Genomic DNA, 17,763 nt, shown 5'->3' with positions numbered 1-17,763 from the left:
CAATCTTAGATCTCAAGATCTTAAACAAGTTTCCTAAGGTTCCATCGTTCAAGATGGAAACCATTCGAACTATTCTTCCTTCCATCCAGGAAGGTCAATTCATGACCACGGTGGATTTAAAGGATGCGTATCTACATATTCCTATCCACAAGGAACATCATCGGTTCCTGAGGTTCGCATTCCTGGACAAACATTACCAGTTCGTGGCGCTTCCTTTCGGATTAGCCACTGCTCCAAGGATTTTCACAAAGGTACTAGGGTCCCTTCTAGCTGTGCTAAGACCAAGGGGCATTGCTGTAGTACCTTACTTGGACGACATTCTGATTCAAGCGTCGTCCCTTCCTCAAGCAAAGGCTCACACGGACATTGTCCTGGCCTTTCTCAGATCTCACGGATGGAAAGTGAACGTGGAAAAGAGTTCTCTATCTCCGTCAACAAGGGTTCCCTTCTTGGGAACAATAATAGACTCCTTAGAAATGAGGATTTTTCTGACAGAGGCCAGAAAAACAAAACTTCTAGACTCTTGTCGGATACTCCATTCCGTTCCTCTTCCTTCCATAGCTCAGTGCATGGAAGTGATCGGGTTGATGGTAGCGGCAATGGACATAGTTCCTTTTGCACGCATTCATCTAAGACCATTACAACTGTGCATGCTCAGTCAGTGGAATGGGGACTATACAGACTTGTCTCCGAAGATACAAGTAAATCAGAGGACCAGAGACTCACTCTGTTGGTGGCTGTCCCTGGACAACCTGTCACGAGGGATGACATTCCGCAGACCAGAGTGGGTCATTGTCACGACCGACGCCAGTCTGATGGGCTGGGGCGCGGTCTGGGGATCCCTGAAAGCTCAGGGTCTTTGGTCTCGGGAAGAATCTCTTCTACCGATAAATATTCTGGAACTGAGAGCGATATTCAATGCTCTCAAGGCTTGGCCTCAGCTAGCGAGGGCCAAGTTCATACGGTTTCAATCAGACAACATGACAACTGTTGCGTACATCAACCATCAGGGGGGAACAAGGAGTTCCCTGGCGATGGAAGAAGTGACCAAAATCATTCTATGGGCGGAGTCTCACTCCTGCCACCTGTCTGCTATCCACATCCCAGGAGTGGAAAATTGGGAAGCGGATTTTCTGAGTCGTCAGACATTGCATCCGGGGGAGTGGGAACTCCATCCGGAAATCTTTGCCCAAGTCACTCAGCTGTGGGGCATTCCAGACATGGATCTGATGGCCTCTCGTCAGAACTTCAAAGTTCCTTGCTACGGGTCCAGATCCAGGGATCCCAAGGCGGCTCTAGTGGATGCACTAGTAGCACCTTGGACCTTCAAACTAGCTTATGTGTTCCCGCCGTTTCCTCTCATCCCCAGGCTGGTAGCCAGGATCAATCAGGAGAGGGCGTCGGTGATCTTGATAGCTCCTGCGTGGCCACGCAGGACTTGGTACGCAGATCTGGTGAATATGTCATCGGCTCCTCCTTGGAAGCTACCTTTGAGACGAGACCTTCTTGTTCAGGGTCCGTTCGAACATCCGAATCTGGTTTCACTCCAGCTGACTGCTTGGAGATTGAACGCTTGATCTTATCGAAGCGAGGATTCTCAGATTCTGTTATCGATACTCTTGTTCAGGCCAGAAAGCCTGTAACTAGAAAGATTTACCACAAAATTTGGAAAAAATATATCTGTTGGTGTGAATCTAAAGGATTCCCTTGGGACAAGGTTAAGATTCCTAGGATTCTATCCTTCCTTCAAGAAGGATTGGAAAAAGGATTATCTGCAAGTTCCCTGAAGGGACAGATTTCTGCCTTGTCTGTGTTACTTCACAAAAAGCTGGCCGCTGTGCCAGATGTTCAAGCCTTTGTTCAGGCTCTGGTTAGAATTAAGCCTGTTTACAAACCTTTGACTCCTCCTTGGAGTCTCAATTTAGTTCTTTCAGTTCTTCAGGGGGTTCCGTTTGAACCCTTGCATTCCGTTGATATTAAGTTATTATCTTGGAAAGTTTTGTTTTTAGTTGCAATTTCTTCTGCTAGAAGAGTTTCAGAATTATCTGCTCTGCAGTGTTCTCCTCCTTATCTGGTGTTCCATGCAGATAAGGTGGTTTTACGTACTAAACCTGGTTTTCTTCCAAAAGTTGTTTCTAACAAAAACATTAACCAGGAGATTATCGTACCTTCTCTGTGTCCGAAACCAGTTTCAAAGAAGGAACGTTTGTTGCACAATTTGGATGTTGTTCGCGCTCTAAAATTCTATTTAGATGCTACAAAGGATTTTAGACAAACATCTTCCTTGTTTGTTGTTTATTCCGGTAAAAGGAGAGGTCAAAAAGCAACTTCTACCTCTCTCTCTTTTTGGATTAAAAGCATCATCAGATTGGCTTACGAGACTGCCGGACGGCAGCCTCCCGAAAGAATCACAGCTCATTCCACTAGGGCTGTGGCTTCCACATGGGCCTTCAAGAACGAGGCTTCTGTTGATCAGATATGTAGGGCAGCGACTTGGTCTTCACTGCACACTTTTACCAAATTTTACAAGTTTGATACTTTTGCTTCTTCTGAGGCTATTTTTGGGAGAAAGGTTTTGCAAGCCGTGGTGCCTTCCATTTAGGTGACCTGATTTGCTCCCTCCCTTCATCCGTGTCCTAAAGCTTTGGTATTGGTTCCCACAAGTAAGGATGACGCCGTGGACCGGACACACCTATGTTGGAGAAAACAGAATTTATGTTTACCTGATAAATTACTTTCTCCAACGGTGTGTCCGGTCCACGGCCCGCCCTGGTTTTTTTAATCAGGTCTGATAATTTATTTTCTTTAACTACAGTCACCACGGTACCATATGGTTTCTCCTATGCAAATATTCCTCCTTAACGTCGGTCGAATGACTGGGGTAGGCGGAGCCTAGGAGGGATCATGTGACCAGCTTTGCTGGGCTCTTTGCCATTTCCTGTTGGGGAAGAGAATATCCCACAAGTAAGGATGACGCCGTGGACCGGACACACCGTTGGAGAAAGTAATTTATCAGGTAAACATAAATTCTGTTTTTTGTCTGAAAGTGAGATGCAGGTTCATTGGCTATGGTGGAGGAGGAACAGGAGGGCAGTGGAGCGTCTTAAATGTCGAGAATATATGTTTGGAGTTTGAGGATGGGGAAAGCAATTAGTGTGAGGTGTGTTTGCTTAAATAGGCTGAGGTTAGTAATGTATGACCTTTTTCCATCTTAATGGGAGGAGAGTCCACTGCTTCATTCATTACTTGTGGGAATTAAGAACCTGGCCATCAGGAGGAGGCAAATACACCCCAGCCAAAGGCTTAATTACCTTCCCCACTCCCCTCATCCCCCAGTCATTCTTTGCCTTTCGTCACAGGAGGTTGACAGAGAAGTGTCAGAAGATTCGGAGTAGTCTCTTATGGAGGGTAATACTCTTCGAAATGGGACTGGAGTTTTAAGTAGTCCTGTCAGCCTCTCAGTGAGAGCATGGATGAATGTTAAGAGTCCGGAGATGCAGGGAGAGACTTTCTGTGAAACCATCCTGACTCAGATTAACAGCTCCATAAGCAATCAGCGTTGAGGAGTTCCGCTGCCTGCTTTTCTGCTCTCAAGTCTATGTCAGGAGCGATGCTACTACCCTGTCACACTTGAAAGGCCGTGTTCCTGTTCCACGGCATAGATTCTGGTAAGATCGTTTAATTTATACACACATGATAACGTAAGAAGACAGGGTCACAGTGTGTCTCCTTTTATCTGTATAGAATCAAGGGTAATACCCTCGGAAAGGGGGTTATTGAACAAGGGGGGATTTGTGCATAATATTTTTATTATTGTGTTTAATGCTGCGACATGTGTGAGATGAGGCTCTATCAGTGTGTGAACAGTCAGTTGTCTTAGAGAGAGATCAACGCAGGCCTTTTTTGGAGCGTCTTCTCTAGTGCAGGGGCGTTCCTGCATGGCACTCCATGTGACCGGGTGTGACCTCTTTAACTTCCTCTATCTTGACCGGCGGTTGTAGGAGACAAAGCGGTTCTCTGTGGTCCGGGTCATAGGAGGTGGTGAGTGCCCAGGCCATTGGAATATAAAGGTGCCATTTAATTTCTATCTAGTCCAGAATAAAAGTGCAAGGTATGGAGGACTGTGATGTGTTAGAGGGTACTCCCTTTTTAATTAAAGCAAATAACTTTGTCTATTGTGAGGAAGTTCCGGTTGATCTGCCTGCCCAACTTTGTTCCACATGCTTTGATAAAATTGCAGTATCTAAAAAGAATAAGATATTTAGTACTACTGAGCCATCCACCTTTGAGGGTTCTCTGTCCCGCGAGGTGCGTTCCCTACACTTATCTCCGATTGCACATGCTGCTCCCCAGGGCTCCTGCGGAAGGGGCCCTTTGGCCACCAGATTTCACTAATCAATTACAAACGGCGGTTTCTGCGGCCTTCAATGTCTTACCACACCCTGCTAAGCGCAAGTGAAAGGTGAAACATAGCTATACGTCCCAGGGGTCATCTACTCCTCTGGATGTCTCGGACAGATTATCAGATGATGAAGACGACTCCCGCTCTTTGGAGGACGTTTTTTCTGGGTCGGAATTGGCGACTTCTAGACCTCCGTCTACGGAGGAGCCAGATTTTAAATTTAAAATGGAGCATTTGCGCTTTCTGCTGAAAGATGTGCTTGCTACGTTGGAGGTTCCTGAACCGAAACTACCGGTGGAACCTTCGATCCCTAAGCTAGATGGGGTTTACAAGGACAGGGTGGTGCCTCAGGCTTTTCCGGTCTTTATTCAAATGGCTAATATTATTAAGAATGAATGGGAGATACTTGGTCAGTCATTTTCCACCTCTACTTCTTTTAAAAAGCTATTCCCCGTTCCGGACTCGCAGCTTGAGCTGTTGAAGGCCATTCCTAAGCTAGATGGTTCTATCACCAGGAACGAACTAAGGCCTCAAGGGTAGCTCATTCGTTCATCTGTGATGCAAATATGCAGATTATTCGCCTGAATGCCAAGACATCAGGTTTTTTTGTTTTAGCCCGTAGGACTCTGTGGTTAAAGTCATGGTCCGCTGACATAACTTCCAAGTCTAGATTACTTTCCCTCCCGTTTAAAGGGAAGGTTCTTTTTGGTCCAGGCCTGGACTCTATCATATCCACGGTCATGGGTGGCAAGGGTGCTTTCCTGCTGCAGGATAAGAAGAATAAGCCTAAAGGGTCTACTTTTCGTCCCTTTCGTTCAGACAAGTCTCAACACCAGCTGCCTGCCTCGAAAACAGAGCAGTCCAAGGGATCTTGGAAACCAGCTTACTCTTGGAACAAAACCAAGCAGAGCAAGAAGCCACCCGAGACCAAATCGGCATGAAGGGGCGGCCCCCGGTCCGTCTCTGGATCGCGTAGGGGGCAGACTATCTCTTTTTGCGGAGGCCTGGATAAGAGACGTTCAGGACCCTTGGGTTCTGGAGGTCATAGCCCAAGGTTACAGGATAGGATTCAAGACTCATCCGCCCATAGGCAGATTCCTCCTGTCAAACTTATCATCAAGTCCAGAGAAGAGAGACGCCTTCCTAGGATACATCAGGGATCTCTCCTCTCTCGGAGTAATCGTCCCAATCCCTCTAGCAGAAAGAGGTCTGGGTTATTATTCAAACCTTTTTGTGGTCCCAAAGAAGGAGGGTACGTTTCGCCCAATTCTGGACCTAAAGTGTCTAAACAAGTTTCTGTCAGTCCCATTGTTCAATATGGAGACGATCAGGTCGATTCTGCCCCTAGTTCAAGAGGGACAATTCATGATGACAATAGATTTGAAGGATGCTTACCTTCACGTACCAATCCACAGGAATCACTTCAGGTTCCTAAGATTTGCATTTCTCGACCAACACTTCCAGTTTTTAGCCCTACCGTTCGGTCTAGTGACTAGCCCAAGAGTCTTTACAAAGGTTCTGGGAGCACTGCTCATGGTGGCTAGAGCCAGAGGTCTTGCAGTGGCTCCTTATCTGGACGATATCCTGGTCCAGACTCCGTCCTACAGTCTCGCGGAGGAACACTCAAGGGTTCTTCTCCTTCGATCCCACGGATGGAAGATAAATGAAGGAAAGAGTTTGCTGCTTTCCAGCACCAGAGTGGAATTCCTGGGGAACAATAATAGATTCCTTATCCATGAAGATATTCTTGACAGATCAGAGACGTTGCAAGATTGCGTCCAGCTGTCTTGCCCTTCAGACCTCCTCAAGGACATCTGCGGCCAGGTGTATGTAGGTGATTGAACTCATGGCATCCAGCATACATGTCATTCCATACACCAGGTTCCATCTCAGGCCTATTCAGTTGTGCATGTTGAGACAATGGAACAGCAATCACTATCTATCCCAACAGATATCTCTGGACATTCGAACGAGGGAATCCCTCTCTTGGTGGATCCGTCCGGGACAATTGTCCCAGGGAACATCCTTCCTGAGACCATCCTGGGAGATTGTGACCACGGATGCAAGTCTATCAGGATGGGGAGCTGTTTGGGGTGCCAGAAAGGCACAGGGCATGTGGACTCTAGAGGAGTCGAGTTACCGATAAATATTCTGGAACTCCGGGCAATATTCAACGCTCTGAGGGCTTGGCCCCTCCTGGGGTCGTCCCGATTCATCAGATTCCAGTCGGACAACTTTCCCTCTGTGGCTTACACAAACCATCAGAAGAAAACGAGAAGCTCCCTAGCATTGAGGGAAGTATCTCAGATTCTGGAATGGGCAGAGAACCACAATTGTTCGCTCTCAGTGATCCACATTCCGGGTGTGGACAACTGGGAAGCGGATTTTTTCAGCAGACCATTGTTTCATCCAGGAGAATGGTCTCTTCATCCCAAGGTGTTTGCGGAGATCTGCAACAGATGGGGGATGCCGGAGATAAACCTCATGGCGTCCATACTCAACTTCAAGCTACCCAGATACGGTTGCGGTCCAGGGATCCCCAGGCAGAGCTGATAAATGCCTTAGCGGTGTCCTGGGAGTTCAATCTACTTTACATTTTCCCTGTTGCCACTTCTACCTTATGTAGTGGCCCGCATCAAGCAGGAGCAAGCTTTAGCTATTCTGATTGCTCCGTTGTTGCCGCGGAGGACGTGGTTTGCGGATCTGGTGGGGATGTCCTTATCTCCTCCATGGAGTTTAGCCTGTCGCAGAGATATGCTGGTTCTGGGTCCATTTCTACACCAAAATCTCGATTCTCTGAGGCTGACTGCGTGGAGATTTAACGTCTAGTCTTTTCCAAGAGCGGATTTTCAGAGAGAGTGATTGATTCTCTAATTCAATCCAGGAAGCCGGTCACTCGGCGCATGTGTCATAAGGTGTGGAGGACCTACTTGTCCTGGTGTGAGGAACGTGGATATCCCTGGCACAAGGTTAGAGTATACACGATTCTGACCTTTCTCTAGGATGGACTGGATAAGGGTCTTGCTGCCAGTTCCTTAAAGATTTCGGCTTTATCTGTACTATTACACAAGAAGCTAGCGGAGCTTCCTGATATTCAGTCCTTTGTTCAGGCTCTGTCTAGGATCAGACCTGTCTTTAGAAATTCTGCTCCTCCTTGGAGCTTAAATTTGGTCCTTAGGATTTTGCAGAGGGCTCCATTTGAGCCTATGCATCTGCTTAATATTAAAATTCTTTCCTGGAAGGTCCTATTCCTACTGGCTATTGCATAAGCTCTCAGATTCTCTGAGTTAGCGGCCTTCCAATGGGAGCCTCCTTACCTGTTTTTTCACACTGATAAGGCTGTTCTTCACACTGGATTGGGTTTTCTTCCCAAGGTTGTGTCGAATCGTAACATCAATCAGGAAATAGTAGTTCCTTCTTTGTGTCCTAACCCTTCATCATCAAAGGAAAGGTTACTTCATAATTTGGACGTGGTTCGGGCCTTCAAGTTTTATCTTCAGGCCACAAAGGAATTCAGACAGACTTCGTCTTCGTCGAAGCGCAGGGGGCAGTGGGCTTCTTCCACTTCACTGTCTTTTTGGTTGAGGAGAATTATCCGTCTGGCCTATGAGACAGCGAGACATAAGCCTCCTCAGAGGAGTACGGCTCACTCAACTAGGGCTGTGGCCTCTTCTTGGGCCTTTAAGAACGAGGCTTCTTTGGAGCATATTAGTAAGGCGGCGACTTGGTCTTCTTTACATACTTTTGCAAAATTTTACATATTTGATGTTTTTGCTTCGGTGGAAACAGCTTTTGGGAGGAAGGTTCTGCAGGCTGTGGCCTCAGTTTAGGGTCCGCCTCCTTTTACCCTCCCGTTTTTTTCATTCAGTGTCTTCTAGAGCTTGGGTATTTGTTTCCACAAGTAATGAATGAAGCAGTGGACTCTCCTCCCATTAAGATGAAAAACATAAATTATGCTTACCTGATCATTTTATTTCCATCTGTGGGAGGAGAGTCCACTGCTCCTGCCCGTTTCTCCAGTGGGTGGACCTAAATTTTGATTTTATTCTTCTGGCACCATTTATACCCTGATATTTCTCCTACTGTTCCTTGTTCCATCGGCAGAATGACTGGGGGATGAGGGGAGTGGGGAAGGTATTTAAGCCTTTGGCTGGGGTGTCTTTGCCTCCTCCAGGTGGCCAGGCTCTTAATTCCCACAAGTAATGAATGAAGCAATGGACTCTCCTCCCACAGATGGAAATTATCAGGTAAGTATAATTTATGTTTTAATGAGCACGTTCACTAAAATATGGCGTTTTTTTACATACATTTATGTTGTCAGTATCAAACTTTGTTCTTTTTAACCCACAGCTGAAAGGAAACCTCCATTGTTTAATATGAATGCAATGAGTGCCTTATATCACATAGCGCAGAATGACTCCCCCTCACTTCAGTCTAATGAATGGTGAGTATTACACATGGCTAAAAATGTTTCTTAGTATTTTCTGTTCTTGTTGTGGTTTTTAAAAAATATATATAGAGGCATAATTAAAGGGACAGTATACTGTAAAATTGTTTTTCCTTTTATGTGGTTCCAATTACTTTTTTTTTACCAACTACAGAGTATAAAATGTATGAGAATTTGCTTTTTAAGGTTTATTAATGTACTAGGCCCAGAGGCCAGTCTATGTTGAAAAAATACAAACCCCCAAGCTAAATGTACAAAAAAATAAACAAAGCTATCCAAAATAAAAAATGTAAATCTAAACTAATACCCCTATAAAAATAAAAAATTTCCACCAAAAAAAACACGCCCTAATCTAATACTAAACTACCAATAGCCCTTAAAATGACCTTGTGTAGGGCATTGCCCTAAGTTAAACAGCTCTTTTACCTAAAAAAAATACTAAGTCCCCCCTAACAGTAAAAACCCCCCACCCACCAAACCCCCTAAAATTAAAAAAACCTAACACTAAAAAAACTAAACTACCCATTGCCCCTAAAGGTGCATTTGTATGGGCATTGCCCTTAAAAGGGCATTCAGCTCTTTCAGTGCCCTTAAAAGGGCAATCAGCTCTTTTTCTAGCCCATAAAAACCCTAATCTAAAAAAAAAAAAAAAAAAAAAAACAGCCCAAAAATTAAAATAAAAAAACCTTAACCTATGCCCCAAATAGGTACTCACTGTTCCTGAAGTCCGGCGAAGAAGGTCTTCTTCCAGACGGATCCATCATCTTCGATCTTCACTAGGAGTGAAGGCGGCGTGGAGCGGAGGTGCAGAGCTGTGTTCCCGATCCCTCGATCGGAGGCGGCAGTCCTCTGCGTGGTCCTCGGCAGTGGCGGCCTTGCTCGGTGGCATGGAGGCTCCTCTTCATCCGATGTCCATCGTAAACTGAAGATTGAATGCAAGGTACCGCAATCAATTTGGGGTACCTTGCATTCCTATTGGCTGAAATTTTGAAATCAGCAAATAAGATTTCAGTAGCTCTCATCCTTTTGGCTGATTTCAAAAGTTTCAGCCAATAGTAATGCAAGGTACCCCAATAAATATGGGGTACCTTGCATTTAATCTTCGGTGTGCGGCGGACGATCGCATGAAGAGGAGCCTCCAAGCCACCGAGGACCACCACTGCCAAGGATCACCATATCTGGGAGCACCGCTCCGCACCGCCTTCACTGTGGTTGAAGAAAGAAGATGATTGACCCGCCTGGAAGAAGACCTCCGCCGGACTTCAGGAACCGTGAGTACCTATTTGGGGCTTTAGTTTTTGGGGGGGTTTTTTGGTTTTTTTTAGATTAGGGTTTTTTGGGCAAGTAAAAAAGAGCTTATTGCCCTTTCAAGGGCTATGCCCATACAAATGCCCCTTTAGGGGCAATGGGTAGTTTAGGTTTTTTAGTGTTAGGTTTTTTTTTATTTTCGGGGGTTTGGTGGGTGGGAGGTTTTACTGTTAGAGGGGGGACTTAGTATTTTTTTAAGGAAAATTGCTGTTTAACTTCCGACAATGCCCTACAAAAGGCCCTTTTAAGGGTTATTGGTAGTTTATTCTTAGATTAGGGGTGTTTTTATTTTGGGGGTCTTTTATTTTCATAGGGATTAGGTTTATTTTTTTATTTTGGATATTGTGGTTTATTATTTCTCCTGTAAGATACGACGAGTCCACGGATTCATCCTTTACTTGTTGGATATTATCCTCCTGCTTACAGGAAGTGGCAAAGAGCACCACAGCAGAGCTGTCTATATAGCTCCTCCCTTGACTCCACCCCCCAGTCATTTTCTTTGCCTTCTCTAAGTAATAGGAAGGGTAAAGTGAAAGAGGTGATAAAATGTTAGTTTTTTTTATTTTAAATGGTACCGGTGAGTGCTATTTTCTCCTAGGCAGCAAATGGATTAAGACTTCAGCCTGGAGACTAATAATCTTAGCATTTGTTACCAGAGTAGTTCCCACAGAATGGCTAAGGAGTACTTAAGAAACTTCAGTGTGAGGAACGTTTTTCAAGCTACATGCATTGAGGTATGTTCAGTCATTTTTTTCTGGAGAGACTGTGTTATTTCAGAATTGGCTGACAGTATCCCCATGAGGGAAAGGGTAAGCAGTAATCCTAATGTATAGAGAGTATATTGGGTTATATAAAAATTGTTGACACTGAAGATATGATGTTTGTGTGCAAACATTTCTAGGTTGGGAGTTTCAGATAACGTTTTTGATGGCAAACGTTTTTACTTTATTTGAAAATGGAGGGTACACATGGCGTCATTAATGGGTATATGAACCCACATGGCTAGGTTTTACACCGCTCTGGAGCGGTTATTTTAGGCTGTGAGACATTGAGTGAGATGGGCGGGGCCTATTTTCGCGCCTCAGTTGCGCAGTTGTTTTTCCCAGACAGGCAGCAAGCTCCAACTCCGGTGGGCCTTTCAGAGACTAATCGAAGGGTTAATCCGATTTTACAGACCCCTGAGGGCAGGTAGGTGCAGGGGGTGTTTTTGTTGAATGTAACAGTTTATACCACAACGTTTTTTTGGTAAGGGTTAAGTGTTCCTTTCCTTGTGGGGCAAACTTAGCTGACAAGTTGGGATGCATTTATCATAAAATTGTGATAATTTTATCGTTTTAAAGCAGTTTTGGAAAAATTGTATGCTTTTTTTCTCTTAAAGGCGAGTACCGTTTTTTCAGATTATTTTTTTCATAAAATAAAGTGTTTCAAGTCTGTTTGTGGTCATTACTAGCCTGTTTTAACATGTCTGACATTGAGGAAAGTCAATGTTCCATGTGTTTAGAAGCCATTGTGGAACCCCCACTTACAATGTGTCCCTCATGTACCGAAAGGGCCTTACATTGCAAAGAACATATTTTAGTTGATAAAAGTATGTCTCAGGAAGATTCTCAGTCAAAAGAGAATCAGGTTATGCCATCTAATTCTCCCCAAGTGTCACAACCTTTAACGCCCGCCCAAGTGACGCCAAGTACTTCTAGTGCGTCTAATTCTTTCATCCTGCAAGATATGGCCGCAGTTATGTCTACTACCCTCACAGAGGTATTATCTAAACTGCCTGGTTTGCAGGGTAAGCGCAGTAGTTCCGGTATTAGAGTAAATGCTGAGCCCTCTGATGCTTTATTGGCCATCTCCGATGTTCCCTCACAGTGTTCTAATTTGGGGGTGGGGGAATTGCTGTCTGAGGGAGAGCTTTCTGATTCAGGAAAGATGTTCCCTCTAACAGACTCAGATGTGACGGCCTTTAAGTTTAAAGGGACAGTCTAGGCCAAAATAAACTTTCATGATTCAGATAGAGCATGTAATTTTAAACAATTTTCCAATTTACTTTTATCACCAATTTTGCTTTGTTCTCTTGGTATTCTTAGTTGAAAGCTTAACCTAGGAGGTTCATATGCTAATTTCCTAGACCTTGAAGCCCACCTCTTTCAGATTGCATTTTAACAGTTTTTCACCACTAGAGGGTGTTAGTTCACGTATTTCATATAGAAAACACTGTGCTCGTGCACGAGAAGTTATCTGGGAGCAGGCACTGATTGGCTAGACTGCAAGTCTGTCAAAAGAACTGAAAAAAGGGGCAGTTTGCAGAGGCTTAGATACAAGATAATCACAGAGGTTAAAAGTATATTATTATAACTGTGTTGGTTATGCAAAACTGGGAAATGGGTAATAAAGGGATTATCTATCTTTGAAAACAATAAAAATTCTGGTGTAGACTGCCCCTTTAAGCTTGAACACCTCCGTTTGTTACTCAGGGAGGTTTTAGCGACTCTGGATGATTGTGACCTTATTGCCATCCCACCAGAGAAATTGTGTAAAATGGATAAATACCTAGAGGTCCCTACTTACACTGTTTTTCCAGTCCCTAGAAGATTTTCGGACATTGTTACTAAGGAATGGGATAGACCAGGCATTCCGTTCTCTCCCCCTCCTACTTTTTAAGAAAATGTTTCCTATATCTGACACCATCCAAGATTCGTGGCAGACGGTCCCTAAGGTGGAGGGAGCTATTTCTACCCTGGCTAAGCGTACAACTATACCTATTGAGGACAGTTGTGCTTTCAAAGATCCTATGGATAAAAAATTAGAGGGTCTTCTAAAGAAATTGTTTATTCATGAGGGTTTTCTTCTACAACCTCTAGCGTGCATTGTTCCTGTAACTACTGCAGCCGCTTTTTGGTTTGAGGCTCTAGAGGAGTCTCTTAAGGTTGAGACCCCATTAGATGATATTTTTGATAGAATTAAGGCTCTCAAGCTAGCTAATTCTTTTATTACAGATGCCGCTTTTCAAATGGCTAAATTAGCGGCAAAGAATGCAGGCTTTGCAATTTTAGCGCGTAGAGCGTTATGGCTTAAGTCCTGGTCTGCTGATGTATCATCAAAATCTAAGCTGTTAGCTATTCCTTTTTAAAGGTAAGACCCTATTCGAGCCTGAACTGAAGGAGATCATTTCCGACATTACTGGAGGTAAAGGCCATGCCCTTCCTCAAGACAAGACGATTAAAATGAGGGCCAAACAAAATAATTTTCGTTCCTTTAGAAACTTTAAAGGTGGACCCTCTACTTCCTCCCCTGCCACAAAGCAGGAGGGGAATTTTGCTCAATCCAAGTAAGTCTGGAGACCTAAACAGACCTGGAATAAAGGTAAACAAGCCTAGAAGCCCGCTGCTGCTACCAAGACAGCATGAAGGGGCGGCCCCCGAGCCGGGACCGGATCTAGTAGGGGGCAGACTTTCTCTCTTCGCTCAGGCTTGGGCAAGAGATCTCAGGATTCCTGGGCATTAGAAATCATGACCCAGGGGTATCGGCTAGAATTCAAAGATTCTCTCCCAAGGGGGAGATTTAATCTTTCACGTTTGTCTGTAAACCAGACAAAAAGAGAGGCGTTCTTACGCTGTGTCGAAGACCTATATACCATGGGAGTAATCTGCCCAGTTCCAACGGTAGAACAGGGGCAGGGGTTTTACTCAAATCTATTCATGGTTCCCAAAAAAGAGGGAACTTTCAGACTGATTTTAGATCTCAAGATTCTAAACAAATTTCTCAGACCATTCAAACAATTTTACCAATGATCCAGGAGGGTCAATATATGACCACCGTGGATTTGAAGGATACGTATCTTCACATTCCTATCCACAAAGATCATCACCAGTTCCTCAGGTTCGCCTTCCTGGACAAACATTACCAGTTTGTGGCCCTTCCTTTCGGGTTAGCCACAGCTCCCAGAATTTTCACAAAGGTGCTAGGGTCCCTTCTGGCTGTGCTAAGGCTGCGGGGCATACCAGTGGCGCCCTATCTAGACGATATCTTGATTCAGGCGTCAACTTACCATTTAGCCAAATCTCACACGGACATCAACTTTTCTAAGATCTCACGGGTGGAAGGTGAACATAAAAAAGAGTTCACTTGTTCCTCTAACAAGAGTTCCATTCCTAGGAACTCTGATAGACTCGGTAGACATGAAGATTTTTCTGACAGAGGTCAGAAAATCTAAAATCTTAACCACTTGCCGAGCACTTCATACACACTCAGTTTATGGAGGTAATTGGACTAATGGTAGCGCCAATGGACATAGTTCTGTTTGCTCGCTTACATCTCAGACCACTGCAACTGTGCATGCTCAGACAATGTAATGGGGATTATGCGGATTTATCTCCGTGGATAAATCTGGATTTAGAGACCAGAGACTCTCTTCTTTGGTGGTTGTCACAGGATTATCTTTCCCAGGGAATGTGCTTCCGAAGGCCAGCATGGGTCATAGTGACGACGGACGCCAGCCTTTTGGGTTGGGGCGCAGTCTGGAATTTCCTGAAAGCTCAGGGTGTGTGGACTCAGCAGGAGGCCCTACTTCCAATAAATATTCTAGAAATGAGAGCGATATTCAACGCGCTTCAGGCGTGGCCTCAGCTGGCTTCGGCCAGATTCATAAGGTTCCAGTCGGACAATATCACGACTGTACATCAATTATCAAGGGGGAACAAAGAGTTCTCTAGCGATGATAGAGGTTTCCAAAATAATTTGATGGGCAGAGACTCACTCTTGCCATCTATCAGCAATCTATATCCCTGGAGTGGAGAACTGGGAAGCGGATTTTCTAAGTCGTCAGACTTTTCATTCGGGGGAGTGGGAGCTCCATCCGGAGGTGTTTGTACAATTGATTCATCAATGGGGCACACCAGAATTGGATCTGATGTCATCTCGTCAGAATGCCAAACTTCCTTGTTACGGGTCCAGATCAAGGGATTCTTAAGCAGTACTGATAGATGCTCTAGCAGTACCGTGGTCTTTCAACCTGGCTTATGTGTTTCCTCCTTTTCCTCTCCTGCCTCGTCTGATTGCCAGAATCAAACAGGAGAAGGCTTTGGTAATCTTGATAGCGCCTGCGTGGCGCTATCAAGATTACCAAAGCCTGAGACAGGACCTTCTCATTCAGGGTCCGTTCCAACATCCAAATCTAGTTTCTCTGCGGCTGACTGCCTGGAGATTGAACGCTTGATTTTATCTAAGCAGGGTTTCTCTGAGTCGGTCTTTGACACTTTGATTCAGGCTAGAAAGCCTGTAACTAGGAAAATTTACCATAAGATATGGCGTAAATATCTTTATTGGTGCGACTCCAAAGGCTACTCATGGAGTAAGATCAGGATTCCTAGGGTTTTGTCCTTTCTCCAAGAAGGATTGGAGAAGGGGTTATCAGCTAGTTCCTTAAAGGGACAGATTTCTGCTTTGTCAATCTTACTACACAAGTGTCTGGCAGATGTTCCAGACGTTCAGTCGTTTTGTCAGGCTTTGGTTAGAATTAAGCCTGTGTTTAAACCTGTTGCTCCGCCATGGAGTTTGAATTTAGTTCTGAAGGTTCTTCAAGGGGTTCCGTTTGAACCCATGCATTCCATAGATACTAAACTTCTATCTTGGAAAGTTCTATTTTTAGTAGCTATCTCTTCTGCTCGAAGAGTTTCTTAACAATCTGCGTTACAATGCGACTCGCCTTATCTTATCTTCCATTCTGATAAGGTGGTTTTGCGTACCAAACCTGGATTTCTTCCTAAGGTTGTTTCAAATAAGAATATTAATCAGGAAATTGTTGTTCCTTCTCTGTGTCCTAATCCTTCTTCTAAGAAGGGGCGTCAGTCACATAACTTGGACGTGGTTCGTGCCTTGAGGTTTTACTTGCAAGCGACCAAAGATTTCCGTCAAACACCTTCTCTGTTTGTTGTCTATTCTGGAAAGCGTAGAGGTCAAACAGCTACTGCTACCTTCTCTTTCTTTTGGCTGAAAAGCATCATACGTTTGGCATACGAGACTGCTGGACAGCAGCCTCCTGAAAGAATTACAGCTCATTCTACTAGAGCGGTGGCTTCCACGTGGGCTTTTAAAAACGATGTTTCTGTTGAACAGATTTGTAAGGCTGCGACTTGGTCTTCCCTTCATACCTTTTCCAAATTTTACAAATTTGATACTTTTGCTTCTTCGGAGGCTATTTTTGGGAGAAAAGTTCTTCAAGCAGTGGTGCCTTCCGTTTAGGTATCTGTATCCCACAAGTAAAGGATGAATCCGTGGACTCGTCTTATCTTATAGAAGAAAAGGAAATTTATGCTTACCTGATAAATTGATTTCTTCTATGATACGAGTCCACGGCCTGCCCTGTCAATTTAAGACAGATTATATTTTTTTATTTAAAACTTCAGTCACCTCTGCACCTTGTAGTTTCTCCTTTCTCCAACATAGGTGTGTCCGGTCCACGGCGTCATCCTTACTTGTGGGATATTCTCTTCCCCAACAGGAAATGGCAAAGAGCCCAGCAAAGCTGGTCACATGATCCCTCCTAGGCTCCGCCTTCCCCAGTCATTCTCTTTGCCGTTGTACAGGCAACATCTCCACGGAGATGGCTTAGAGTTTTTTAGTGTTTAACTGTAGTTTTTATTATTCAATCAAGAGTTTGTTATTTTAAAATAGTGCTGGTATGTACTATTTACTCTGAAACAGAAAAGAGATGAAGATTTCTGTTTGTAAGAGGAAAATGATTTTAGCAACCGTTACTAAAATCGATGGCTGTTCCACACAGGACTGTTGAGAGGAATTAACTTCAGTTGGGGGAACAGTGAGCAGACTTTTGCTGCTTGAGGTATGACACATTCTAACAAGACGATGTATTGCTGGAAGCTGTCATTTTCCCTATGGGATCCGGTAAGCCATTTTTATTACAGAAAGAAAAAAAAGGGCTTCACAAGGGCTTTTTAAGACTGTAGACATTTTCTGGGCTAAATCGATTTATATATAAACATATTTTATACTCCATAGCCTTGAGGCTAGGGGCTTTCCCTAATCATAGGCAGAGTCTCATTTTCGCGCCTGTATTGCGCACTTGTTTTTGAGAAGCATGACATGCAGATGCATGTGTGAGGAGCTCTGATACATAGAAAAGACTTTCTGAAGGCGTCATTTGGTATCGTATTCCCCTTTGGGCTTGGTTGGGTCTCAGCAAAGCAGATACCAGGGACTGTAAAGGGGTTAAATATAAAAACGGCTCCGGTTCCGTTATTTTAAGGGTTAAAGCTTCCAAATTTGGTGTGCAATACTTTTAAGGCTTTAAGACACTGTGGTGAAATTTTGGTGAATTTTGAACAATTCCTTCATACTTTTTCGCAATTGCAGTAATAAAGTGTGTTCAGTTTAAAATTTAAAGTGACAGTAACGGTTTATTTTAAAACGTTTTTTGTACTTTGTTATCAAGTTTTTGCCTGTTTAACATGTCTGAACTACCAGATAGACTGTGTTCTGAATGTGGGGAAGCCAAGGTTCCTTCTCATTTAAATAGATGTGATTTATGTGACACAAAATTTAGAGAAAATGATGCCCAAGATGATTCCTCAAGTGAGGGGAGTAAGCATGG

The 17,763-nt window shown here is 44.1% G+C and overlaps 1 protein-coding gene across 2 annotated transcripts in view; it reads left to right on the top strand.

Annotated features, from left to right (window-relative positions):
* TAOK1 (TAO kinase 1) overlaps positions 1-17,763 on the top strand; it is a 613,695-nt gene that overhangs the window by 371,616 nt on the left and 224,316 nt on the right. For both annotated transcript variants that reach the window (XM_053706161.1, XM_053706162.1), the window contains exon 10: positions 8,753-8,846. In XM_053706161.1, coding sequence (XP_053562136.1) covers positions 8,753-8,846 — 94 coding nt within the window. The remainder of the gene's footprint in view (positions 1-8,752; positions 8,847-17,763) is intronic.

The sequence above is a fragment of the Bombina bombina genome, chromosome 3 (assembly GCF_027579735.1).
Source record: "Bombina bombina isolate aBomBom1 chromosome 3, aBomBom1.pri, whole genome shotgun sequence".
Taxonomy (NCBI): Eukaryota; Metazoa; Chordata; class Amphibia; order Anura; family Bombinatoridae; genus Bombina; species Bombina bombina.
The sequence above is the reverse complement of the archived record's forward strand: the minus strand, read 5'-3'. Positions and strand labels throughout refer to the sequence as shown.